The sequence below is a fragment of the Dermacentor albipictus genome, chromosome 1 (assembly GCF_038994185.2).
Source record: "Dermacentor albipictus isolate Rhodes 1998 colony chromosome 1, USDA_Dalb.pri_finalv2, whole genome shotgun sequence".
NCBI classification, from domain to species: Eukaryota; Metazoa; Arthropoda; class Arachnida; order Ixodida; family Ixodidae; genus Dermacentor; species Dermacentor albipictus.
The window spans coordinates 50,288,511-50,313,989 of NC_091821.1; the positions used below are offsets into that span (position 1 = coordinate 50,288,511).

Sequence of the window (25,479 nt, forward strand, 5' to 3'; positions counted from 1 at the left end):
GGACCCAGGTCGCCCTTAACTCGGATATCCTCCTGACTCGAAACTTTACTTCCTTTTTTCTTAGCACCCGACCCCGCTTGTTTTCACAGAGCCCACTTTCCCACTGTGTGCATCGCTCAGGTTCCCCGTCCACCATTTATGCGGCGGCTGCCAATTCTCTGGTATGCCTCCGCAAGGTTCATCCCGGCATCGACGTAGTTTCAACTCCAATCCAAGAACTAGTCGATATCCTCACCGTCCGTCTTTCGTCGTCTACCCGGAAGTCACAACAGTGGATGGCAAGCTGTGGGATTGGAAGCCAGATAACGCCTGCTACACCGCTTAACGACAGCCACGAGGGCCACCGGCGTCAGCTACTTTGGAGGGGGTGAGTGCAGTGGCGTAGCAACGAGGGGGGCCGGGGGTTCCGGGTGCAAGGGGCTAGTGGGGGGGGGGGTGTCACATACGTCTGGAGACACCCCTCTTTCCGCCAGCTACACCCGGGGGGGGGGGGGGGGTGACAGAAGACCATTGGGCCCCGGGTGCTAGACGACCTAGCTACGCCAGGTGAGTGCCCGACGTTTGCCTTTCGCATCGCCAGACCTTTGTCGCACACGTAAATGCTAAGGACAATTGCTCAAGTATTCTGAAAGAGTTGTAGTGGTTTTGTCTTAGTTCGATACAGGACCTTCTTGATGTTTGCCAGGATATGGGCATTTCGGTTGCTGCTGCAAGGCGAAAGAAAGCCATTCTGGACGTTATGAGGGCACAAGAGGTAACTGAGGAGGAAGTCGAAGAGGTTTGGGGAGGAATTCTCGAGAGGAGAAGCGAGAAAAAAATGCGCGAGGAGGCAGAGGAAAAAAAGGCGTGAAGAGCGAGGTCATGCTCTTAAAATGAGAGAACTAGAAATGGAGCAAATTCGAACCAGCTCGGCGCGTTCAAGTCCATTTTTCGGTGGAGACGATACGCCTAAACTGAGAAAACATGACCTGATGCTACCATACAGGATAGGCGGTGACATCGCACCTTTTCTCGTGAATTTCGAACGTTGCGGGGTCCTCCTGCTCTGCTCTTGGGACAAAGGAACGACAACACAGTAGTGCAAACAATCACAAGGGCATTTATTGCACCTTTCATAGATCAATGCCTGCTAGCCGAGTTGCTATCCACAAAACATGCCGATGGGCGCGCGACAAATCTAGAAGTCCGACTCACCACGACCGCATAGCGAGCGAATATGTTCGCCCCATGCTGGATCCCCACGCCTGGTCCTTCGCGTGTAGTCACACGAACGGTGGCGCATTCCAAGGCGGCCACGCGAGACGGTCTCGCAGAAGCATGGGTCGGCGCACGTGCGGCACGGCACGTCCGTCCCACTTGCTTCCCGAACCCCAAAAGTGGAAGCGCCTTGTCTCCCGGCGCCCAAGTAGCCCCGCCTGTCGGCGGCGTTAGCAGCGCAACACTCGCGCCATCTCTCGCACTGCGCCCCAACCACATCCACCGCCGCGGGCATCACGCAGGCCACGCGGCGAAGACGCACTACACGAGACGCGCTATGCGGGAAAAACATCAGGGGACCCGCGACAGTCGCGCATCCCCACAACGTACGGGTGAAAAGATAGGGCTGGACGAAAGCCTTTGGTCTGAAAAACTTCTTTAAGTTGTTCTTTAAGTTGTCCCAGGAGAGACCGCGGAAGTTCTCGCACGCTAGTCTAAAGAATATCTATGGAAAGGTAAAAGACGCGCTTCTTCGCGAATACCGCCTCTCTGCCGAGGCATCTCGACAGCGGTTTAAACAGGCAAAAAGGGGCAGCGAGTCGCACACTGAGTTCGCGTACGAGTTGAAGTCTAACTTAAAAGAGTGGCTCAAAAGTGCAGAAGTGTATGGCAACCACGACAAGGTGCTTGAATGCATAGCACTGGAGCAGTTTTACCGAGTTCTTCCAGAAGAAGTTAGACTTTCTGCAGGACAGGCTCCCAGAGGTAGACCTAGAGAAGGCAGCGCAGCTCGCAGAGGAATATTACACGCGCTGAAACTTACAAGAAAAACCGATTCAGGAAGATAGGCTAGGAAAAAAGGGCTATTCTGTAAAACGGTTTTCCCCTCGCAGCCCAATTTTGCCAAATAAGAAATAATCTACGAGAGACGAGTTCAGCAAAGGAGTATCGACTAAGGCTGTCGTGGCGAGGGAAGGGCTAGCAGAGACAGCCCAGGCGGCTGGGGCCGCTAAAGCTAAGGCAGACGTAGAGCGCGCGTTTGAGGCCCGGAGACCAATTATCTGCTTCCGTTGCAACAAGGAAGGCCATATTTTCTCAAATTGCAAGAAGAAAACCGCGTTCGCCAACATTAGCCATTCAGACGAAAATCTGAGGCTGCTCGAGCCATATATGCAGGAGGTCGTGGTAAACGGGAAAATGTGCAGGGCACTTCGCGATTCCGCCGCCGCCATGGATATTACTCATCCGCCCTGTGTTTGCGCCTGGATCAGACAAGTCCCAGATGAGCAGAGCGCCTGCTTGCCAGTTGCCAGGGTAACCCTCGAGGGCGCTTTTGGGAGGTTACAAACGGAGGCCGCCATGAGTCTAAGTTTACCCGAACATAATTGATATCTTTTTTTCGAACAAATCGGAGCAGCTTTTAAGAAAGGAGGGCCGGTCGCTCTCTCTACCAGTCTCGCTTGCATGGCATTAACGCGATCGCCGTCACGTGCCCACTCAGAGAAACGTGAAAGCTCATCTTCAAACGAGGAAACTGATAATGTAACGTCCTCACAGCGGCAGCCTAGGCCGGGATATACGGCTGGTGAAAAGCAGAGGACTCAGGCTTGTGACGGATCAATTATCGGATCAATGACAGCGGGTGAGGAGCCTTTCGAGACTCGGGAAAACGGGGCGCCTAGGGCTGAAGTGGAAGGTTCACTGCTTAGTCCCGCATCTTTTTGCTGGGAGCAGCTTGGGTTGAACGAGAGGCGCTTGTCGCGGCTCAGAAAAGTGACCCTTCGCTAACTGTGCAGCAGGATAATGTAAATGAAGGAGTAGCCCGAAAGAACATCTCGTTCTACACTAGGTCAGGTCTCAAGTACCGGAAATATCAGGATTTCAAGGGTCGGACATATACCCAACTACTCGTGCCAGATAAGTACCGATCACAGCTTTTAGAGTTAGCGCATGGGAATGCTTGGGCGGGTCACTTCGGTATCAAGAAGGCAAAGGTTAGGCTGCGCAAGATTTCTATTGGCCAGGATGCTGGAAAGAGGTTGAAACACTTGTTCGATCATGCGACGCATGTCAGCAAGTTGGTAAATCCAATGACAAGTGACCGAATTTCACTCGGAGCGAGACAGGGCAAAATATAATCTTTCATCGATAGCCTCGACTGTGTCTTGCCTGCCCGAATGACTGCTATAGGAATTGCTGTGCAATCTATTTTTTAGCTGTTTATTCTCTTTGAATCTGTCTTCTTTGAGAAGCCTATTTGTGAAGGTCTGTATTCCGGGCTCTTTATCGGGAGCGTGTTTCCTGTTTAGTACAATAACAGTAATGGTGCTGTTGAGAGCACAGAGGGGGTTAGAGCGTTTGCTTTCATGGAGTTTGGTCTGGCGTTGTGGAGAGCATTGGGAGGGTGCTCACTTTCACCGAAGTGGTTGGTTTTGATCTTTGGTCACTCCGTGAGCTTTCTCAGATCCAAGCAAAGGAAAGACCAGCGGATGAAAGGGCGGCAAAACTACTTCCTTAACCCCATCAAGGACGTCACTCAATCAGCCCATCGCATACGCCGAGCCACGTCGAACAGCTCGACTTCTGGATGTATTATCTGGTGGTGAGAGTGCTGCTGTGCCATACCACATGGCTATCATCGAGGGGACGGGAGCTGCCATACTACGTGTACCACGTGCATATCAGCCAGGCGACGGGAGCTCCCACTTCTCCGCAACGAATCAAGAATTCGATGAAGGGGACTTCAAGAAGCATCCAGCCATCTCCGAGGCGAATCAAGAATTCGACGGTTCAAGTTTTTGATTAATGTGGACTACCTGGGGCAACGTGCACCTAAATATAAGCACACGAGCGTTTCTGCATTCCGCACAGTCGAAATGCGGCTGCCGCGCCCAGGATCGAATCCGTGACCTCGAGCTCAGCAGTGCAACGCCGTAGCCACTGGGCTACGTCTGTGGCTTTGAATCCAGTCGGCACACGCTCATACAACACCAGCACGAATCTTTTCTGCAACACGTACGTAGGCTGACGTCATACGACTAACTTTCTTGGCTCACGGTTTTGTGGTGGTCAATGTGAAAGACATCAAAAACAATGCTGCCAGAAAATGCCAAGGGGTCGCAGTACTGCAGTACTGACTTCCACATTCACAGTGGAGTGCTAGATTTCCATCTGTACAGGTATCTCAGCTGGCCATCATAAGAAGAGCACAGCAAGAAATGATTAGTCATTAATGAATTCATTTATGTTGGTTTATGATGAATACCCTGGTTGTTGTGATTACGGTATGGATGAGTTGTCATCATTTTTGTTAATGCAAGTTGCAACTAGTGCACAATGCTTAAAGTTTTCTGATGCTCCATATGTGCGACTGTGGGTTCCACCTTCTAAGGGCCTAGTCAGCCTTGTTCAGGTGCAAAAATAATACTTGGTAACATTATCGCGGACTTCGATGTTTGTAAACATAATCTTCAATGAGCAAAAAGAGTGCAACTGTTTTTTCAGACAGTGTTTTAATGCAATTCACTGTGGCTTGCTATCCGAGATTATCGAGTTCCACACATGTTGTATTTCTAAATTATTGATGGCCTGAGCATGAAGCCTGACAGTGGCTATCGACAACGTTGAACCACATAATAATAATGTGCCGGAAGTCCACTGTGAGCTGTAAGGTGAGCCGGGCCATTGTACAAAAATCCAGAATAATGTCGACTTTATAGCGCCCCAATATCTGTTTTGCATTTCGCTTTTATCAAAGCGTCGCCGCTGTAGCAGTGATGTGGCACAAAGCATTGACATTTTATTGGCATGCAAATACTCTGAGCACATTTCATCGTTACATCCACGCATCATCTCAAGAAGCGGCTAATCAATTAGAAAGCGAAAAACTGAGTCGGATAATAAGGGCTTGCAAGTGTGTCGAAGTTCCACGAAAGAACGAGCTGCTCGAAAACCGAGCTGAGCCATGCCCATACTCTATTGAACTGCTAAGACAAAGCAAAATATGAAAATATAGGATGTGGTGATGTTCAGTGATACACCGTAGGCGTCTTTCTTGCATTGGGATTGTCACTACTCCAGCAGAAAGGTGCCAGCAAGTCAGCGACTTTCACATCATGAACGCATGCAGTGGCATACAACATTTCTCCTTTAAGACGAACGAAGGAGGAAGTGGTTAATTTTGATATTAGCTTGAAGTCACAAGAAAAATTTGCCCCATTTCTGTTGCTCTAAGCAAGAGCGTGCACACCATTATGTTGCTAGCAAATGCAGGTAGAGCAGTTCGTCTGCACTAGTGCTGACTCAACCTAACATGAGAGGCGCTGATTGGTGCTGCTCTTCGCATTGGGCACTCACAGGAAGACTACAAATGGAACTTTGCAGGGTGATATGGGCTGGAGAAGTTTTGAAGTGAGGAAAGCTCAAGGTAAAATTGATTTTGGAGAACAGGTGAGGAAGTAAATGGGTTGCAAGGGTGTTCAACTATTTGTGCAGGGAACGTATTGGCTCACAGTGGGGATAAAGAACTAGGAAGCTTACTGGTGTTCAACTATTTGTGCAGGAAACCTATTGGCTCACAGTGTGGATAAAGAACTAGGAAGCTTACTAGCAAGTATGTGGTATAGTAAGCAACATGGCAACAAAGAACGTCAAACACAAAGTCAGAAAGGTTGAGACAATCTCATGGGTGGCGGCAATGAAAAATAAATCTGCTATGAGTACCTAAGAGACAAAAAACGATATCAGGAACGAAGCAATTTATGTTAACCTAGAGGGAAGCTCTACTTCTTGAAGCGAGATCAAGATGCATTAAACACGTAGTTATAAAGCGAGGCACACGAAGGAAGAAGATGCAAGTACTTGCTGTGCTAAAGCTAGGGAAATTATGGAACATGTTTTATTAGAATGTGAAGATATCTACCCAGCTGTTATTTTAGGCTCCGCTGGCCTCCTTGAAGCCCTTGGGTTCGGGAATAGCAGCGAGAAAGTAAACATGCCTGCAGTAGAGATTTGTACAAGGCCATTGGGAGGTATGGTGGCAGAAAAGTAGGGAGACTACAAACAATGGAGGCATACGAAAACAAAGTTCCCAACCATGGTTCAGAAAGCTTGATGCTGGGAATTTTTGTCTGTATGAAAAATATAGGTAAGACATTAGGCAAATCAAGAACAAGTACTTGTTGATGCAACCCACTGCCCCATTTCAAACGAAATTCTTGATATAACGAAGTATTTAACTTTTCATAGCCTCCTATCCATAGAACACCATGTATTTAGAACTTCAATACAACGAAGTGTGTTTGCATGCGATTTCAGTATAAGGAAATTTCACTGTCGCTGCGAAGGAATGCCGAGACATTAAATGGAAACTTCCGCGGCGCAGATGGTCAGATGATTGAATTACAAGCGGCAGATTGCAAACGCGCCTCTCAAATCGCGTGCCGCCGCACCATGTTCCGTATAAAGTCTAAGTGCGATAAGATCCTATCGCGTCCTGCGCGAACTGTGGGCTTTAGCTGAGAGGGAAAGTGTGCGAGGGTGAGACAAGAAAAATGGTGGCTTCACGGGTGTCGCCTTCCCGCGCGAGCAAAGGGAAAGGGGGGAGGGGGTAAGCTGGCGCGCGTATCGATTTCGGGCGGGCTCCGCCGTGGCTGCGCATGGCTGTAAGCGTGGCTGAGCGCATACTGTAAGGGATTGGGGTCGGACATGAAATAGATGGTAGCTGGCCTGGCCCATGGCGTCTTCCAACTCATCCACGCTGAGGACGTTGTTGAGAGAGACTTGTTCTCATCGAGAACGAGGAACATGGGATTTATTTACAGTATTTGCATGAGAACGTTACAGTTCGTCAGTCTAGCATGACTAGGTGAGAATGCACATTCAGCAGCCACGCCACGGCTGCTTATAAACACTCTGTCCCCCCTAGATCCCTAGGTGAGGGAAAACGGCCGCTCAACCTTCGACCAATTCGGAGCGTCCAAAGTCATCGTAGCCGACCCGCCTTTGCGGGGGAGGGTTTACACACTCACTTCCGCACAGGTTTCACTGACCATATCAAAGTGAGAAGGTTTTCACAGACACGGGTCTTGCCCGGAGCAGGCGCCTCTTGATCCCCGAGTTGACCCCGCAGACAGTGGCCGCCGCGTTTGCCCACTGACTGACGACTTCTAAGGCTCGTGAGACGGCGGCGCAAAACATCTTCCAGGAGTTCCCCCGCTTCAAACAAACCGTGACGGTGACGGCGAATCCACTAATACTTGGTCCGCCGACTGCGTCTAGACATCCCGGCGCCGTTCGGCTGGGGACGCGGCGCATTGTCGTCCTTACAAAGCGAGTCGTCGCAGCGGGGTGGGAAGGCTCGGAGGTCCCTTCTCCTCTAGATCGTCAGCCCCGCAGCTGTGGCGGGCAGGTAGAATTTTGTAGGTCGGTACATCTGCAGGCCGATCGTAACAATACACAGCTGCGCACCCTGCTTTAGAGGTACTCTGCCACTTGTGCAAAGATGGGCGTGCCGAGACGGCGTGGCATCATGTAAGCTGTCTTCCCGCGCGTTTAGTATTGGAGGTTTTGTAATCTTGAGTTTTGGTGACTCGTTGGGGCAAGAAGCAGACGAAGCATTCGCTACCTGCTGCCGGCGCTTTTCATGATAGCGTTGTCCCAGTGCGCGTGACGCTATCAGCCGCGGGTGCGGAGTGCACGCGAAAGGGTGGCTGGCTTCACTTAATTCGTACCGCCGAGAAGATATCGTCGACGTACGTGGCATGAAACCATATCATTCGTCGCCGACTCCCAAATTTATCAAAATGAATTCTTTTGTCAGTGAAATTTGCTTTTCTTTGATTGCCTGATAATTCTGAGAATCTTGCGGCCCCTTCCCGTGAAACAAAAGTCGATCGGCGACTGTACTTATTTGCATAAAAGTTCGAATTTCAAAAGAACGAAATTTTGATATAACGAAGCAAATTGTTGATTTTATTGATTTCGTTATATCGAGGTTTAACTGTATTAGATCAGACTGGTTTTTTGAGAAGACAATAATTGACATGTATCACAAAACTCTGCTGCCATAAGCCAGAGAAAGAAAACAGTCATTAGGAGTTTTCGGATAAAGTGCAACGTACGGGTATACTTTGCAGCACCAGGAGAGCCGGAAGCGTGCAGAATGCCCACCTACTTACTAAGGCTGACATGGCGGCAAATGCGGCACAGAGGCAGTCCAACTGTACAAAAATGCTAGTGGCAAGCCTTCCACAACAGCATGCAGCGCGCTGGCATGAGACAACTCAGAAATATGTGAACGAATCGAAGACCATGATGCGAGCAACGGAATGCACACATTTTGACCGATGAGCGGGTGAGGTAGAGGCTTGTGCAGCTCATCAGAATGGAAAGCTTTGGTAGTACAGCTTCATTATAGCTTATTTCAACCCTGGGTCGGCAACAATAAAGCAAACTTTAATTATTTTCATGCTGACACTGGCACCACATAGCCAAAATACCAGCGTGCCTGGATCAATACTGGCTGACAATCTTCATCACAAGTACGCAGAACAATGCAAATGAGCAAGCTTTCGTACTTGGCACTCACTGGCCTACAGTTCTGAAGCACCAGCAGAAACAGTCCGTATGTCCACTAAACAATAGTAGCCGTGGTTCCCGCTGGGTGGGTCGCATGCAGATTTGTCTTCCTTGCAACAGCATATTATACATAAGGATTGCTCGGGTCCGTGAAAGCTAACCTGATGCCTTTTGTGTGTAATATGACTGATCACAAAAAGAAAAAAAAAAGGAGGCAAAAGATGCAAAGGTGTGCACCAAAATTTCACAGGCGACAGACGTTGTTCGGCAAGTGCATGCTAGATGCCACCACAAACTAGGAGGCTTCACCAATGCACGCAGTATCAGTGCCTGCTAGCTCAAGTTCATCAGCATGCACCTGAAGCGGCAAGTGATGAGTAAAAGCACATGGAACAGTGGCCCTAACTGTGAGAGGCCTGAACTTGCAATTACATCTACATTCAGTTGTAGTGTTAAGAAAGAGCCCTTGGATTTCTTTTCTGTTTTCATGTTTTTTTCTTCAAATTTATACTGAAACTGCAAAATAATTTGTGGACAAAGGCGATTTCCTGACAGATGGAACCTGCTGGATTTCTGTCAAAGAGCAGAAGAAAGCCGTCTTTGCTGCCACCAAGTTCAGATGCATGCCTCTGTGAACACTTCAGATAAGCTCAACATCTTTTGAACAAGCGTGACTCGGTGAAAGCATGCCGCTGGTACATAAGTAACTTGCAGCACAAGGTTAAGCATCTTTTCTTTTTGTGTGCATGTGTTTATGACAGATAATGTTTTACAATTAATGAAATAGCATAACCTTGTTTTGACCAACAGCCAAACTTCTGGCATTTTCCTTCATTTGTTAAAATTTTTAATTCTTTAAAGCAGCAACAGCCTTTGCAACCTGTTTAACACTCTGTGAAAAGGCATCGCAGGAAAAAGTATGACAAGCAACTGACCGTGTTGATGAGGACTCTTGCCGATCCAGCACTCGAAGGCTGCCCTGATGACCGAGATTGGGCGCTTATTGACCTCGTGTCCGAATGAACGCTTGAATCACTGTGTTCTGGATAGCTAGAAAAGACAGCAAGAAATGCATCAGCCCTTTCACTCAGCATCTCGCAAAACATCCATGGGTAGAAGGGAGACGAGCTCAACAAGTGTACACATACAGGATGTGGAGGAGAAAGAGAGGGAAAGACAGGGAGCTTAACCAGCGCACAGACTGGCTACCTACCCTGTGCTGGGGTAACGAGGCACCCTTGTGACAGTAGTGATAACATATATGACAGGTGTGCACAAATATCTGAGCCTTTAGGTAAGAATAAAAGTTTTATTTTATTCATACTCAGAAGTTCATATTCATTATAGTATTTAAATGTGCAGTTAAAGATGAGTGAGCTGGATTATTACTTCAGCCTGCATGAAGCAAGAAGCCATAGAAATGTGCACTGGCTACATCAAATATTTACAGTTAAACCAACTCAGAGAGAAATTTGGCCGTTCCTGTGACCTCTGTTTCAAAGAAAGATTATTTAGTGGTTCAAGAGACATCATCGCTGTGCACTGACTTCACATAGTCAACAAACATGTGGATAGGGCAGTTAATTTCTTGCATGAAAACTTGCAACAAGCCAACAATGCCTCCATGCTTAGGCTACTCGCACATTTATCACAACCTTTGCTCTTAGGCACAACCTGAACTGAACCTATATTTTCTTTCGGTTCAGCACTAGGGTCAGACTGTTGCTCACAGTAACTCAGTTAAGGAACTCAGAGTTACTAGAGCCTGGGCCCTTTGTTTCCATTTGGAGCAGCAATCTGAAAATTGGGTTTTACATCTCTGCATTGCACCAGTGCTTCGTAATAAGATAGCCCCTTTGTTCTCATGTGCAAGAGAGCACCACCACCTCCCCACTCCCACATACTCCACGTAGCCTTCATAACAGACGACATTGAAACATCAGCCGCACACCATAGGCCACATGTTGCTTCCCTTTCATTATTGAAGAAAAGGGAGAAATGAAGACACTGGTATGTGGACAAGAGTTTTCCATTTGAAGTAACTTGACAGGTCAGGTCACTTTTCAAATTTAAGAAATTATTCATCACACATATATATTAGCTTAGAGTATACATAGTTCTCTTGCGCTTCTGAGCAGTTAAGTATGAAGTCTCATTTCAGCACCCAATCTGTGCAGGTCAAATCAGCGATGAAATGCTTGTGAGAAGTGTGATGTCCATGAAATCTAAATGTGTTGAATCTGAAAACAACTGAGGTCTTTAAAAACATCACTGCTTATCTGCAGTGTTTACTCCTCTTATAGTAGTATAATACATAAAAAAGTATAAGCACAGACTTGATTTTTTTTTTTCGAGCTTTACGATTTCCCTCCTGCCTATCTCCATTGACATCAGTGTTGTATGCATGCCTGTAGCCTATGACAGCCAACTGAGTCCCTTCTTTCTAAGAGAGAGGCAATGCGTCTAGCTGTATGATTTCCCTCCTGGCTATCGCCATCGACATCACTGTTGCATGCAGGTCTATACCTGCTGGCTATTGCCACAGACATGGCAGTTGCATGCATGTCAATGTATATGTGTGTCGTGAAGGATGAGGTCTTTCCTTGGTCAGCACTCGTCTCGATCACTTCGTCCGCTGCCGTCCGGCTCAGTGGCCTAGGCCACACATGGTGACCGACACCGCAATATTCAGCAAATGGCAATCTTTATCTACATACTGTTAATTCAATGACAGCTGCAGAAATTAGTATGGGTGTCATTTGTCGTGCTTGTACTCTTCCCGTCACTGCTGGCACATGCATGTACGCATCTGGACCTCAGTATAAATAGAAATGTGAACAGGAAAATTTACATTACATCACACTTTCTTTTGTTGAAGAATCCTTGAAACGGTTTGTACAAATTTGGTAGACACGTAGGGCACAGCTACAGTAAAACATTGGCTCCACAATTTAAGTGAAGCATATCATGTTAAGAAAGCTACAGATGATTACAAGTTACCTGCCTCCCTAGCCATGCTTTTTTCTGCTCAACTCGTTTGCCGAGTGATGGGGGCTAAGCTCTACCTTCACTGGCTCTGCATCGTGATACAATATCATATAGTCTACTTCCGGTTGCCTTGGAGCCAACATGTGAAGCCTCTACCTCTCCGCTAGCCGCCTGGCTGTCGATCCCCCGCGAGAGCTATCCAAGTAGCGTTCGTTGCGAGCGTCCTATCATTGCACTAAGTATGTACAGTATACTGGTAGCCGCAGGTGACCTGGGCATTTTGATGGATAGGGGGAGACGTAAACTAAAGCCCCCCCATACTACCACCACTGTACTGAAGGGGCTTAGCGTAAAGGTGAGCAGCCTGGGTGGCCTGCATGGTGCAACCACCTGGTGTAGTAGAGAGTTACGCGAAACACAGAGTTGGTATTGCTGTAACCAAGTAGGCGGGCTCGGCGACTGCGCATCTGCACAGCTCGCTAAACCTTTTGCTTTTGCAATGCAGATCGTCACCTTCACTACTGTGCATTTCCTGCTGCCTACGATAACCGCTCCTGCTACATCAGCTTCGTCGAGGTGCGTGGTCGACTGCCAAGGAAACGAGCCAGCCAACATCCAGGTTTTCCGTACCAGCGATGCTTCATACCCGGACATCCAGCAGAAGAAGTGGCGGCCGGTGGTCCTCAGTCGAGGGTGGCAATCCCCATCGTCAGCAACGGCAACGCAGTCACCAGATATAAAGTGTGGGCGGCCGTCAACACAGCTTTGTGGGCTCGGCGACTGCGCATCTGCACAGCTCGCTAAACCTTTTGCTTTTGCAATGCAGATCGTCACCTTCGCTACTGTGCATTTCCTGCTGCCTACGATAACCGCTCCTGCTACATCAGCTTCGTCGAGGTGCGTGGTCGACTGCCAAGGAAACGAGCCAGCCAACATCCAGGTTTTCCGTACCAGCGATGCTTCATACCCGGACATCCAGCAGAAGAAGTGGCGGCCGGTGGTCCTCAGTCGAGGGTGGCAATCCCCATCGTCAGCAACGGCAACGCAGTCACCAGATATAAAGTGTGGGCGGCCGTCAACACAGCTTTGTGGGCTCGGCGACTGCGCATCTGCACAGCTCGCTAAACCTTTTGCTTTTGCAATGCAGGTTAGTCAACCATACGCTCTCTTTGCTAAAAAATCTAGCAATTATTTCCTGATGCAGTTGCCGAGCCCGCACTGCTGTGCCGCCATTGCTGTCGAATGTGCTCATATTATTCATGCCTTGCTGATTTTGGCGGGTGATGTGGAAACAAACCCGGGTCCTAACATTCCTGAAAACCTACTAACCGAATTGCGAAAACTAACCGCCGGTCAGAACCAGCTGATCACTGAAATCCATGGTCTTAAGTCGCAACTTACTTCTACCGATAAAGCAATTACTGATCTAAGCAAACGAATGAATGATCTTGAGAGTCACTACCAGACGCTTTTGCCCATTCGCAACGAAGTGGATGCAATGCGCACCACGACTGAACAGGCTATTTTTCGCATTTCGGAGCTCGAAGCACGTATCGACGATGCTGAAAATCGCTCACGGCGGGACAACCTAATTTTTTACGGCATTCCTGACCCTTCCATCTCGGAAACCACTGCCGACTCCGAAAGGCTGATTGTGGAACTTTGCCGCGATAGGTTGCAACTAACCATCGACCCAAAAGAAATAGAACGTGCACATCGCATCGGTCGTCACTCCGCCAATCACTCTCGCCCCCTGAGAGCAAAATTTACTTTCCATAAAACCAAAGTTAACATCCTTTCGAGTGGCCGAAAGCTTAAGGGCACAGACTACAGTATTAGCGAGGACTTTTCGCGATCAGTACGAAATTCCCGAAAACATCTCGTTGCTTTCGCAAAAAGTAAAGGCGTCCCGTTTTCACTCCGCTTTAAGACTTTGTTCATCGGTTCAAGAAGATACACCTTTGATGCCGCCTCGAGTAGTGTCAAAGAGTTGTCATAGCAGCTACATCACCCCAAACAGAAAAATAACACAACACCGACTTGCTCCAGAGATAGCGCTTCGCTTTCTATAATATACACGAACGTGCGCAGTTTCCTCCCAAAGCGTGAATTGGTGTCGAACATAGTTTCATCTACCGGTAGCAACATACTATTACTAACTGAGACATGGCTGAGCAGCGCCGTTGCTGATAGCGAAGTTCTAGCCGACCTGCCCGGTTTCTGCCTCTATCGGAACGACCGCGCAGGAACCCGTGGTGGTGGTGTGCTAGTCGCTGTTCGTGAGCAGTTGCCATGCTCGCTAATTAACGTCACATCAGATCTCGAGATGTTATGGGTCATAATGCATACCTATCCAAAAAAAGTGCTACTTGGTATCTGCTACAGACCGCCCACTGCTACTTCTGACTTCTGCCATCAACTTAACAACGTCATAAGCGAACTGGTAACCACCCACCGAAACGCGCAAATCCTGCTCTTCGGTGACTTTAACTTCCCACAAATAGACTGGCGTACCATACAATCATTCTCGGTATCCGGACACACAGAGGCCAAAAATTTTGTCGATTTCTGCCTCAACTATAATCTTTCCCAGCTAGTAACTGAACCAACCCGGATTTCGCAGCAAACTGCCAACGTCCTCGATCTCATACTAACCGACCACCCTGACAGCCTTTCATCCATTTCTTATTTACCTGAGATCAGTGATCACAAAGTCATCCATGCCACTTTTTCGTTAAATTTGTTGACACGGGATACCTTTAAGAAAACAATATGTCTATACGACAAAGGAAATTACGGAGCTATAACTGAAGCTATGAATACATTCTTTCCTATATTCGAATCAACTTTTCAAGACCATTCTGTTAACAGCAATTGGACGCGCTTCAAAAACAAACTAAGTGATCTTGCACATAAATTCATTCCTAAAGTCACCTTTCGTTCTTGTCAGCAAAAACCATGGTTCACAAAGGCCTTAAAACGCCTAGAAAACAAAAAGAAGCGTCTGTATCGCGCCGCCAAACAGAGAGGACGCCCATGCGCATGGGATAAATATTATGAAGCCGAACAGAGCTACATCGACGCACTGCGTCACGCTAAACACTCATTTTATCACAATGATCTACCAAACCTATTAATCAATAACCCGAGGCAATTTTGGAGAGTTATAAACGATAGCGAAACGCGCACTATCAAGATAACTAACGAATCGAACGAAATTATTAATGATTTCGATTGTGCCGAAGTGTTCAATTCGGCCTTTGCTTCTGTGTTCACTAACGAATCTAATGCGCCTCCCATTTCATCATCGCTTAGTATGAACTCGTCAATGCCAGCCATTGCTTTCAATGCAGACGGTATTTGTGCGATCATTGACAAAATCAAGTGTTCATCATCTTCCGGCATAGACGAGATTAACCCAAAAATTTTAAAAAACACGAAGGTTATTTCTGCAGCCTATTTGTCCTTGATATTTGCCCAGTCTCTTTCTTCAGGTTTCATTCCAGATGACTGGAAAATTGGGAAGGTCGTTCCAGTTCACAAATCAGGTAACAGAAACTCGCCTCTTAACTACCGCCCCATCTCCCTAACAAGCGTCCCCTGCAAAATCATGGAACATGTCATCTACTCTCTTATCATGAATTTTCTTGACTTGAATCACTTTTTCCATCCCGCCCAGCACGGATTCCGCAAAGGTTTCTCCTGTGAAACACAGCTGGCCATTTTCCTGCACGATGTTCACACTAACCTTGACAGTAACGTACAGACTGACGCAATTTTCCTGGATTTCTCTAAGGCCTTCGATAAAGTTCCTCATCAACGTCTAATATTGAAACTTACAAGACTTAATTTGCACCCTGATGTTTTGAATTGGATCATTGAATTTCTTAGCAACCGCTCCCAATCTGTCATTATAAATAATCACCTATCTAACCCTGTGCCAGTAACATCAGGCGTCCCTCAAGGATCGGTTCTTGGCCCCCTATTATTTTTAATATATATTAATGACTTACCTTCACATGTGTCCTGTAATATCCGAATGTTCGCCGATGATTGTGTCATTTATTGAACTGTACGTAACACCAGCAATCAAACAGCCCTGCAGAAAGACCTCACCAACATACTAACATGGTGTGACGATTGGTTAATGAAACTTAATGTACAAAAATGTAAAGTTATGTCTTTCACTCGTAGCAGTAATCCCCTGGTATTTCCCTACCAAATTAGAAGCATGCCTCTCGAACTAGCAGAGTCCTATAAATATCTAGGTGTCACTGTATGCAATGATCTATCCTGGCATAAACATATTTCTAATATCATATCATCTGCTAATAAAACACTAGGTTTTTTAAAACGTAATCTCCGCCAGGCACCTCAAAACGTAAAACTGCTTGCCTACAAGTCCCTTGTTCGGGCAAAAGTTGAATATGCATCTGCCATCTGGAGCCCGCATCAAACATATCTTATCACCTCACTTGAATCTGTTCAGAACCGCGCTACTAGGTTCATTCACTCACAATATTCATATGATGTCAGTATTTCCGCACTTAAAACACAATCCGGACTAACATTACTATCTAATCGCCGACGCATTGCTAGTCTTGAGCTCTATCACAAGTTCTTTTTCAGTACCCTTCATCATGCGCCATACATCGTTCCTGCAGCACGCATCTCTCACCGCACCAGTCATCCGCAGCAAGTCGCACGGCCACGTGCCCGAACCACTCATTTTTCCGCCTCGTTCATTCCTCGAGCAGCTAAAGACTGGAACGGCCTTCCTGCTGACATTGTTAGCATCACTTGCCTGTCTTCATTCCTACAGCGTGTGATTGATCACCTTGAATATAACTTATGAAGTGTACCAAATGTGGAACTTATGTTAAACCCACCCCTTATGTAATACCCCCTCCGGGGGTCTTTAAGGACAATAAACTGAACTGAACTGAAGTATAAAATATTTTAAACATTTCAAAAGACAATGTGTTCATGATTACACTCCTCACAAAAATTTACACCATTACCAGTAGAATACACTTGGTTACTGCTATATTAGCTCAGTGTTTGTCTGGTTCAGCACAGTGCCACCAGGTGGCTGCACTGTGCAGGCAGTTTACGTTTGCACCTTTGCTCATATGGTAAAACGTCCAGGCCCAGTCCGCTTGCACTCACGTATACCTGAATACCGGACACACTAAAACTCTCTAAAGTGGTGTTAGTATCCTCCAGCAAGAAGTGACGGCTGCAAACGCACAGATGCTGGTGCTGATTGGAAACAGGCAGCCCAATGTGCGGCACCCACACCGCTTGCATGTTGCCCTGCAGAGGGACACAATGTCGCACTTTGACATATTGCCGATCGCTAGATTTGCAGCCCACAACCTAACAAAGGCAATCCATGGTGCTCACGAAAAGAAAACTTGAGACCAGCACTGACTGTGCAGCCCGCATCAACACAGAGAATGTCGTAACACAAGCAGATGACACTTGCTGTGTGCCAGAAGTGCTTGAGTGCAGCAATAAATTGTCATTGTGTATTCTCTTTCTGTTACTTTTTTTATAGAAACAAATTAACCAACATTCCAACTAACACGAACAACATTTGTTCACCATAATGGTGGAAAAATTATTGAAGACACGACCTGGGTAGCCAATCAGATAGCTCGCCCAACTGACGTTAATTGTGATAACTACTTCAATTGTGAAGGGGCGGCTGAAAATAGAGGGGAGGGGCGTCGCTGCAATTGGTAGCGAGACACATTTTAAAAACTTTATAATAAATTACATGCTTTACGTGAACACTTAAATATGTCACTTAATGATCACAGGGTCCCTTTATTTCAACTCTGACAGAACTACTGAAATTGATCTAACTATCTGGCAGGCTGAATTAAAAAGAGGCAGAAGAACATCCAAAGATATCGCTGCTCCAGTTCGCAGTATTTGCCTGCGTTTTACATGCCCCCAAATCTTACGCACACCATTCTTTAACAAGAAAAATTCAGCATGCCTCCGATTCTGGCAACCAAAATAAGATGAAACCATGGAGCTTAACCTTTACATAATAGAAATTTACTTAGGATTAATGACCATCATTGTCGGTCTCAGACAGCCCTTTATCAGTCAATGGACAACAACATTTACTGCCCTGTACAATAGAATATGCATTTGATATTTCGCATTTACCGAATGACTAACAATTACAAATCGGATGGTGGCCCCTGCCTAGATGAACCATTTCACTTGAAACATTAAAAACACCCGATACAACTTTGTTGTCACTAGCTTAGCATGCAAAATGAATCTTTTAAATTAGCTTTTGTAGTCAAACACTGAAAGCGGCACATCGTCATCAACATTCTATGAGAGAGCTTGTTCTGCTGTCATCTTGCAAGGATAATGCTGGCTCTGATGGTAGGCTGCTGCAACGTCATGAATGCGGTTTCATATCTGATTACACTATGCAGGTAGTTTTGCACCAATCTTCTTGGAAAAAAATGTGCACTAGAAATGGGTAAATATGGCCATCATTTATGGTGAGCTGCCACTTTTTCTTGAAAATCTTCCTAGGGCAGGTAAAAAATAGTTGTTTTGGGGATAAATTAATGTATCTTTGAAGGATTCATGCTCCTCTAGTGCTACCAAGACAAATATTATGGCCAGTGGTATCATGAGTGAGGTCAGAATTTGGATCAAGCGCATTCGCATTATTCAGTCAACTTCGAATTAGTCAGTGTGGGGCAATTTCAGGACTGAAATGATGAAATCTCTGGCCCATAGAAATGCATGGATGCTGGTCGAACCTTCAGTCGAGATTGAATTAACTGAGGAATAGAGTTAGCCAAAGTCGTATTAACAAATGTCTACTATACTGTGTATTTGGTCACTAAACATACTGAAGCCCGAAAGTTCCACACCAGAGTATATCACACTGACTTACAAATGTAGAAGTGAAAAGGTGGGTTCTAGTAGCTTCTGACTTGTTTGAATTCCACCTTATGTTGTTCATACATCTTAGTGAATATGTACATGAAGTTGCCTGTTCGTACCTTGCATCAGATACTGCGATGCTTTGCAGTATGCAAATGGTATTGTAGCTAAGAAACACATCTGTAATCAAAATCAAAATTGCTTGCAAGAAACAACCCATAGCAATCACTGACCTGTCAGTGGACCGGAGATCTTCAGAGAGGTTCTTCACCACTCCATCTATCGTAACTGTTGTCACATGTGCAGGTGCTGTCCTTGGATTTCGTGGTGTGCTTGTCGTAAATTTTACACTACCTTTCTGTGTTGTTTGACCAATTGGCGTTAATGCTGGGGATACAAGTGTTACTTCAGCAGCAGATTTTGTGCGTGAAGGCGCAGAGGTAGTGGCACTTGTTGGGGCAGAAGTAGGTGTAGGTGTTCGTGTTGGTGAAGGTGGAACTGCTACCACTGAGTTTGACGTCCTTTTGTCACTCTCAACCACCGCTGGTGACATTGCCATAGCCGCATCCAGATGGTGATGAAGGTTCCTCCTGAGACGTTGGAATTCTTTCCAAAACTGAGATTTGTCTGCATCGCTGGCTTTACTTTCATTGCCATCCTTGTTCTCTTCCTCTTCCTCCTTGAGCAAATCGGGCAAGGTGCCTGTCCGAATGTCCGTGCAGCTTGTGCTGAATACATCACCCACTTCAAAGAGCCGGTCAACAGATGTATTCATCAGCTTTTTCCCTGTAAGATGGAAGGCCCCAAATGACCGTGACATGGATGAGGACAGGTCTGCCATTGAAAGGGCCATCTTGGCACAACCACTGAGGGCTGGATGACTGCCTGCAGAAAAAAGGCCGCCTTCCACGCTAGCCATTATGAGCGAACGGCTCATTGGGGTGCGTGGAACAGCAGAGTGAGGGAAGACACGTGGCTTGATTGGCGTTGCCAGAATCTGCTCTGTCCAGGATGCTTCAAGGAACGGCTTAACTAACTGCCGTATGTCAACATTAAGCACTTTCTGTTCAAATGGGTAAGAGAACACTTCTGGCGGGAGGCACTGGAGCCATGAGAACAGGCTGAGATCGGCATCGGCATTTCCTAGGAGTTCGGCAAAGTGAAACTCATCATCCCGAGCGCTGCTTGGCGGAAGGGTTGCCTTTTTCTGGCAGAGGTTAACGCAGGATTCGTACAAGATACCCTTAATGAGCAACTGGACAAGACGGTCGCCAGACGATGTACGCTGAACTGACACAGGGGACTTTACTGGAGATGGTAGCAGCTTCTCCACAAGTGGCAGTACCTAGAAGATGAAAAAAAGAAAGCCTTTTGAGATGATCCATAGATAATCAACATATTGCAGTGCCCCACACACCATCTCACAATTATGCTTGTACAACAAAACCTAACTCACTATAATAACTGACAAGTGAAGAATGCAGGAAGGCCGTTCCCATAAAAGTATGACACACATGCTAGTCGTGCCTCCATGCTCCCAGAAAATAGTTTCTTCGCAAGTCATACAGGCACGAAGAGGAAGTGACCAACTTACCCAGCAACAATCAATAAACATACCGTGGTCAAAGAAAGTATTTAGCGAACTAAGAAAATGGATTAGGAGGGGGATATATGACCTCACCTATGGTCCAGACAACCTCTTCAGGCACAGTTTAGAAAATAAATTATAAAGACGAAACTAATCCTTCTACAGCTGGGTGCATTGTTTGAGCATGTTACCTATACCATCACTAGGAGTTGACAACACAGCAACTGAGCAAGGCAGGTGTGAGAACATGAATAGCAATCAGATGGAAGGCGAGAGAGTCATACGAGGCAGTTCGATGGTCCATGCGTACAAAGTATTTCCTATGAGAAGCACTTGCCGCTGTATACTAGATCTGACACTGACTAGAACTTTTTCTGCAACAGAAACACATTTTAGCCATTCTAGTGTAGACTTAATTTTGCCAAGCTGTTTAAATAAAACTGGTCAGCTGCAAGAACACAAGTTTGACACTGTCGGTCACCTTTCTTTGATTCAACTTTTCTTTGACAAATTAGCGTAACTAAAATACAAGAAAGCTTGCAGTGCAGTGATGCAGCAACGCTACTGAGTATACCGTTTGCAAGAAGTTATTCATAAAAACTGCACACATCATATAATTCCTTCAATTACTGGATACAAAAGGCATGACATAACACATACTGCTGCAGTCAAAAGGCTTGAAAACTGAATGCAGTATTTACAATACTGCTGCACAAATTGCAATGCACTTGCCCAATCTTTGGGGACACTCAATGGCTGCTCATAGGCAGGTGTTCAATAGGCAGGGCATCACGGTGCTGTTACGGCAGTAAATGAAAATACAGTTGGGTATGCAAAATTTAAATGATAAAAGTAGACTGACTAACAGAATCCTAGAAATTATCCAACAACAATATTTATACAGTCTTTTAATTATGTATGTATAATAGGTTTTCTTTTATGCCCATTATATATGCTCTCTTAGTCCTTCTGTGATGCCTCCCTTACCCTATGCCTCATACGAGGCCTGTAAGGACATTTTAAATAAATAAATAAACTTCACATTGGCAGAACAATATGGTGTACCACTAGTGCTTCTGCAGTGCTGTTACTACCAAAGCAAGGTAGAAATTGAATGAGCTACCCTTGCTGTACAGTGGTGCATGAATGCAAAGCTACCTGGCAGTGATAATAACCGAAAAAGTAAGGTGGTAATAACACAATAAAATGCTCCAATAACAACGGTCTTCAGTAGTAGACTTTTTAAAATGTAGACGACACTTACTTTTCATTTACTGCTTCAACCACACTATGACCCTCTTTAATGTTCACACTTCACTGTCTTATGTCGCAATATATATTCTGTTCTGGCAGCACTCGTCTCTTATGAGTCACTGTCCCGCTGCCTTTGAGTAGCCAAACAGTGCTACAGCCTGCTCTAGAGGATCGTGTTAAGGCATGCCCTTGAGCTGTTTGGTTGTACTACTATAAAGTTTGCACTACCCAGAGTGCAGAATTCTCAAATAACCGTGCAGCAGTAGAGATGAATACTAGAAAAGAATATCCTCCTGAAGTAGCTAATGGAGGACATGTAATGCATCAACTGTGAAGTTACAGGCACAACTCTGGGTAGGAAGCATGAGTGAAGCTTGTAGGGCCCTTCAGGAAGACAACGTGGGGAACTGTGTCTGAGAAAAGTACTATGCTTCTGCAAGCAAAGGAATCATGCCTGTCTGTCCTATCAGTTCAGCTTACATGAATAAGTGTTAGCACTTTCAAATCTGTTCTTGCTCAATTATGCTACTTTTAAATGTAAAAAAAAAAGTGAAGTGACAAGCCACAAAGTCACTAAAGGTATACAGGGTCTGTCCGTAAATAAATGAGACTGGGTCTGGCAAAAAGAATTTAGCGACTTGATGGGAACATATTATTACAATTCTTCAAAATTGTCTCCTTGGGCATCGATATACCGCTGCCAAAGCGATTCCCATACTGTAAAGGTTCTCTGGAAGTCAGCTGCCATAACCTCTTTCAGAGACTCTGTGACAGCCCGGTGGATGGCGGGAACTTTTCGAAACGTTGACCTTTCAGGCTTCTCTCGAGCTTTGAGAACATGAAAAAAAAAAAAAAAAAAGAACCCGCCGTGGTTGCTCAGTGGCTACGGTGTTGGGTTGCTGAGCACGAGGTCGCGGGATCCAATCCCGACCACGGCGGCCACATTTCGATGGGGGCAAAATGCGAAAACACCCGTGTACTTAGATTTAAGTGCACGTTAAAGAACCCCAGGTGGACGAAATTTCTGGAGTCCACCACTACGGCGTGCCCCATAATCAGAAAGTGGTTTTGGCACGTAAAACCCCATAATTTTTTTAAGAGGAAAAAGTCTGCTAGGCTCACATCGGGGCTGTATGGTGGCGGCAGCAAGGTTGCAACCAATATCTGGGCCAGGTAGGCGGTCACAACAAAGGCGGAGTGAGCTGGAGCATTGTCATGGTGGAGCTTCCAGTGATCGGCAATCTCCAGTCATTTTTGTTTGATGGCTTTGCGAAGACACTCAAGGACTTTTTTGTAGAACACGGCGTTGATGGCTCGTCCCAGAGGTACAAATTCCTTGTGGACCAACCTATGCTTATCAAAAAAGACAATGAACATTGTCTTTATCTTAGATTTTGACATTCTCACTATATTGGTGCGTGGGGAGTTCACGGTGTGCAGTTCCGAACTTTGGCGCTTGGTTTTGGGGTTGTATTTGAACACCCATGATTTGTCGACTGTTATTATGCCGTCTAAAAAGTCCCATTCACTTCCTAACTGCACTAACATCTTAGAGGAAACGTTAACCCGTCATTGTTTTTGTTCATCACTGAACACTTTTGGCACCAATTTCGAACAACCATTCCGGATGTTCAAAATTTTGAAATAATCGTGTGAATTGTTGTTTTGCACATGTTGAGGTCTTCGGTGGTTAATCTGATACTCAAATGACAGTCGGAGTCCAGGATATATTTTACTTTGACCACATTTTTGTCCAAACCACTCGTTGAAGGGCATCCAGATTGCTCCATGCCTTCAATGGTCTCCCGTCCGTTCTTCCAGCTCACCGAACCACCAGAAAACCTGGGCCTTTGACAGCGCATCCTCTTAGTAAGCCTTCTTAACCAAGGCAAGCATCTTGGAAGCGGTTTTGCCCAGGTGAAAGCAAAATTTGACTGTGCCCCGCTGCTCCAGCTAATGCTCCATTTCTGATGTTTTCTGCTATGACAAAACTTGAAAACAGCTTTTGCACCACTTCAGATCCTCACTGTGTCAGAGCACGGCTGCAATGGTCGCCCAGTGTGATACTTAGCTTAGAAGCCTCCCCACAAATCTCACCTCTGGGGAGCGTGCTACTGGCAACTGCAGCGCTGCGTGGCAGGCAGTCTCATTACTTTACAGACAAACCCTGTATGTCTGCATTAAACCTATGCATATATATCTTTTTTCAATCAATAATAAAGAACATCAGCAAAACAAGCTTGATGCTTCAATGGGTTTCTCATCCAATGCTCAATAAGGTAGATGCACAATTGTCCATGGCCTTTTAAAAGTGCAGTTGCTTTATAAGTTAAGAAAAACCCACAATTACTGGGAGACTCTGCATGTATGCATCGAAAAATGGTTACAAGGAAGCTTTAGCTTGCACCTAGACACAATTTCTGCATTAAAAAAAAATATTCGAAACACGGAAGGACTCGCATTAAGCACCTGTTTGCTCAACCAAATGAGTAAAAGTTGTTTCACATAAAAGTCACATTTTCATAACTGATGATTGGAAACATCACTGATTTAGGCAGTTAATTGTTCTAGAAAAAATTAAAGGGCCCCTCATAAGGTTTGGACATTGCAAATAGACAAGTACAGTGCATAGATCACATGACTTGAGTAAATTACCTAATACAGAATGCGCAAAACCACCACTGGAAGTGTGCTGCACAGCGAAAATGTAAGAGAAGAGATAGAAAGAAGTCAGAAGGCGAGGCTCACGACGTAAATGAGATACAGTCCCTGGGGTTGGTGTGGAAGAAGGCAAGGAAGGACTGTAGCTTACAGACGCTAGTACAGGCAAAGGGAGAGAGTGCTTATGTTGGCAGTGAAGCTCGCCTGCAGGCAGCATGGTGGTGGGACATTTCAATTTCACCTATACACTCTAATAATGAACCAATTTGAAAAATACTTGCGGTAAAATGTTCCCTAGATGGCGCTTTACAAGTTCCAGTGCATGACCTCAATTTCTGACAAGGCCCTGGTGAGGCCTCTATAAATTTCTATATCCCCATTTTTCTCCTGCTATCTCTTCAATTCTACTCTAATAGTCAGGCGTGCCAGATCATTTATTACAGGACTACGACCTTACCAGTGCACATCAGCCTTCCCAGGTTGAAATAAAGATTATTACCCCTGTTAAAGAGAGATACCTCTCTGAAGCAGTTGATTCGGGCATTGCTGGGATTCCAGTGCTTGTAGTCAAGATGATCACAGAGTCGGGGAAAGGTAAGTAGCAGACAGAGCTGGTTGTAGTGCTCGCGTGAGGGGCTGCACTGCTCCAGGGCCCCAAGGCAGGCCACCATTTCGTCCACACCCAGCTCAGCGCTCTGCACCAGCCCAGCCTCAGATCGGATGCACAGCAGCTCGAGGAACTTGTGCTTTAGCACAGAGAATCTGGGCACCAGAAAGAGATGCATTTGAGGCACGTAAGTGGTGGCCAAGTGCCCGCACAAACCCCTGCCATGAATTATACACTTAAGAGTTTTGTAAAATTTCACATAAACAAACTTTACATTTATGCAAGCATCAAAGTCTTAGTACGTTCATATAAGCATACTAACTGTATCATAGCTTGTTTCAAGTTTGAAGGTAAAGTTCACTTTCTACATTCCTATACCTTATAGTTGAGGCATGTCTGTTGTAAGCCAACAATTGGCTGCACCTACCGGCATTACAGAAAGAAGTATGCAACACTTGCTTACACTATCCTGAAAATAAGTTAAATGCTGCATAAAATATGCAACAGGATAGGTTGTTGAGCATATTTTACACCCATATGTTTAGCCGTACCTCAAATTGTAAGGTGTGGTGAAAGTACAGGCTATGGAAAAGTGTGGAAAGCACCAAGAGTGTCACATAATTTTCTCAGCCTAGTTTTCTCGTATTCTGGCACTGAAAGTCACAATGCAGACGTTGCA

General features: G+C 45.8%; 2 protein-coding genes across 6 annotated transcripts in view; one reads left to right on the plus strand and one right to left on the minus strand.

Annotated features, from left to right (window-relative positions):
- Window positions 1–25,479, minus strand: part of LOC135912012 (WD repeat-containing protein 47) — a 206,149-nt gene that overhangs the window by 134,547 nt on the left and 46,123 nt on the right. For all 5 annotated transcript variants that reach the window (XM_070520944.1, XM_070520935.1, XM_070520936.1 and 2 more), the window contains 3 exons: window positions 24,712–24,955; window positions 18,924–20,035; window positions 9,711–9,825 (listed from right to left, as the gene is read on the minus strand). In XM_070520944.1, the coding sequence (XP_070377045.1) occupies window positions 9,711–9,825; window positions 18,924–20,035; window positions 24,712–24,955 (1,471 nt within the window). The remainder of the gene's footprint in view (window positions 1–9,710; window positions 9,826–18,923; window positions 20,036–24,711; window positions 24,956–25,479) is intronic.
- Window positions 12,785–13,762, plus strand: LOC139047037 (uncharacterized). The gene has a single exon (XM_070520983.1). It carries the CDS (start codon window positions 12,905–12,907, stop codon window positions 13,760–13,762), a length of 858 nt encoding a protein of 285 aa, XP_070377084.1. The 5' UTR covers window positions 12,785–12,904.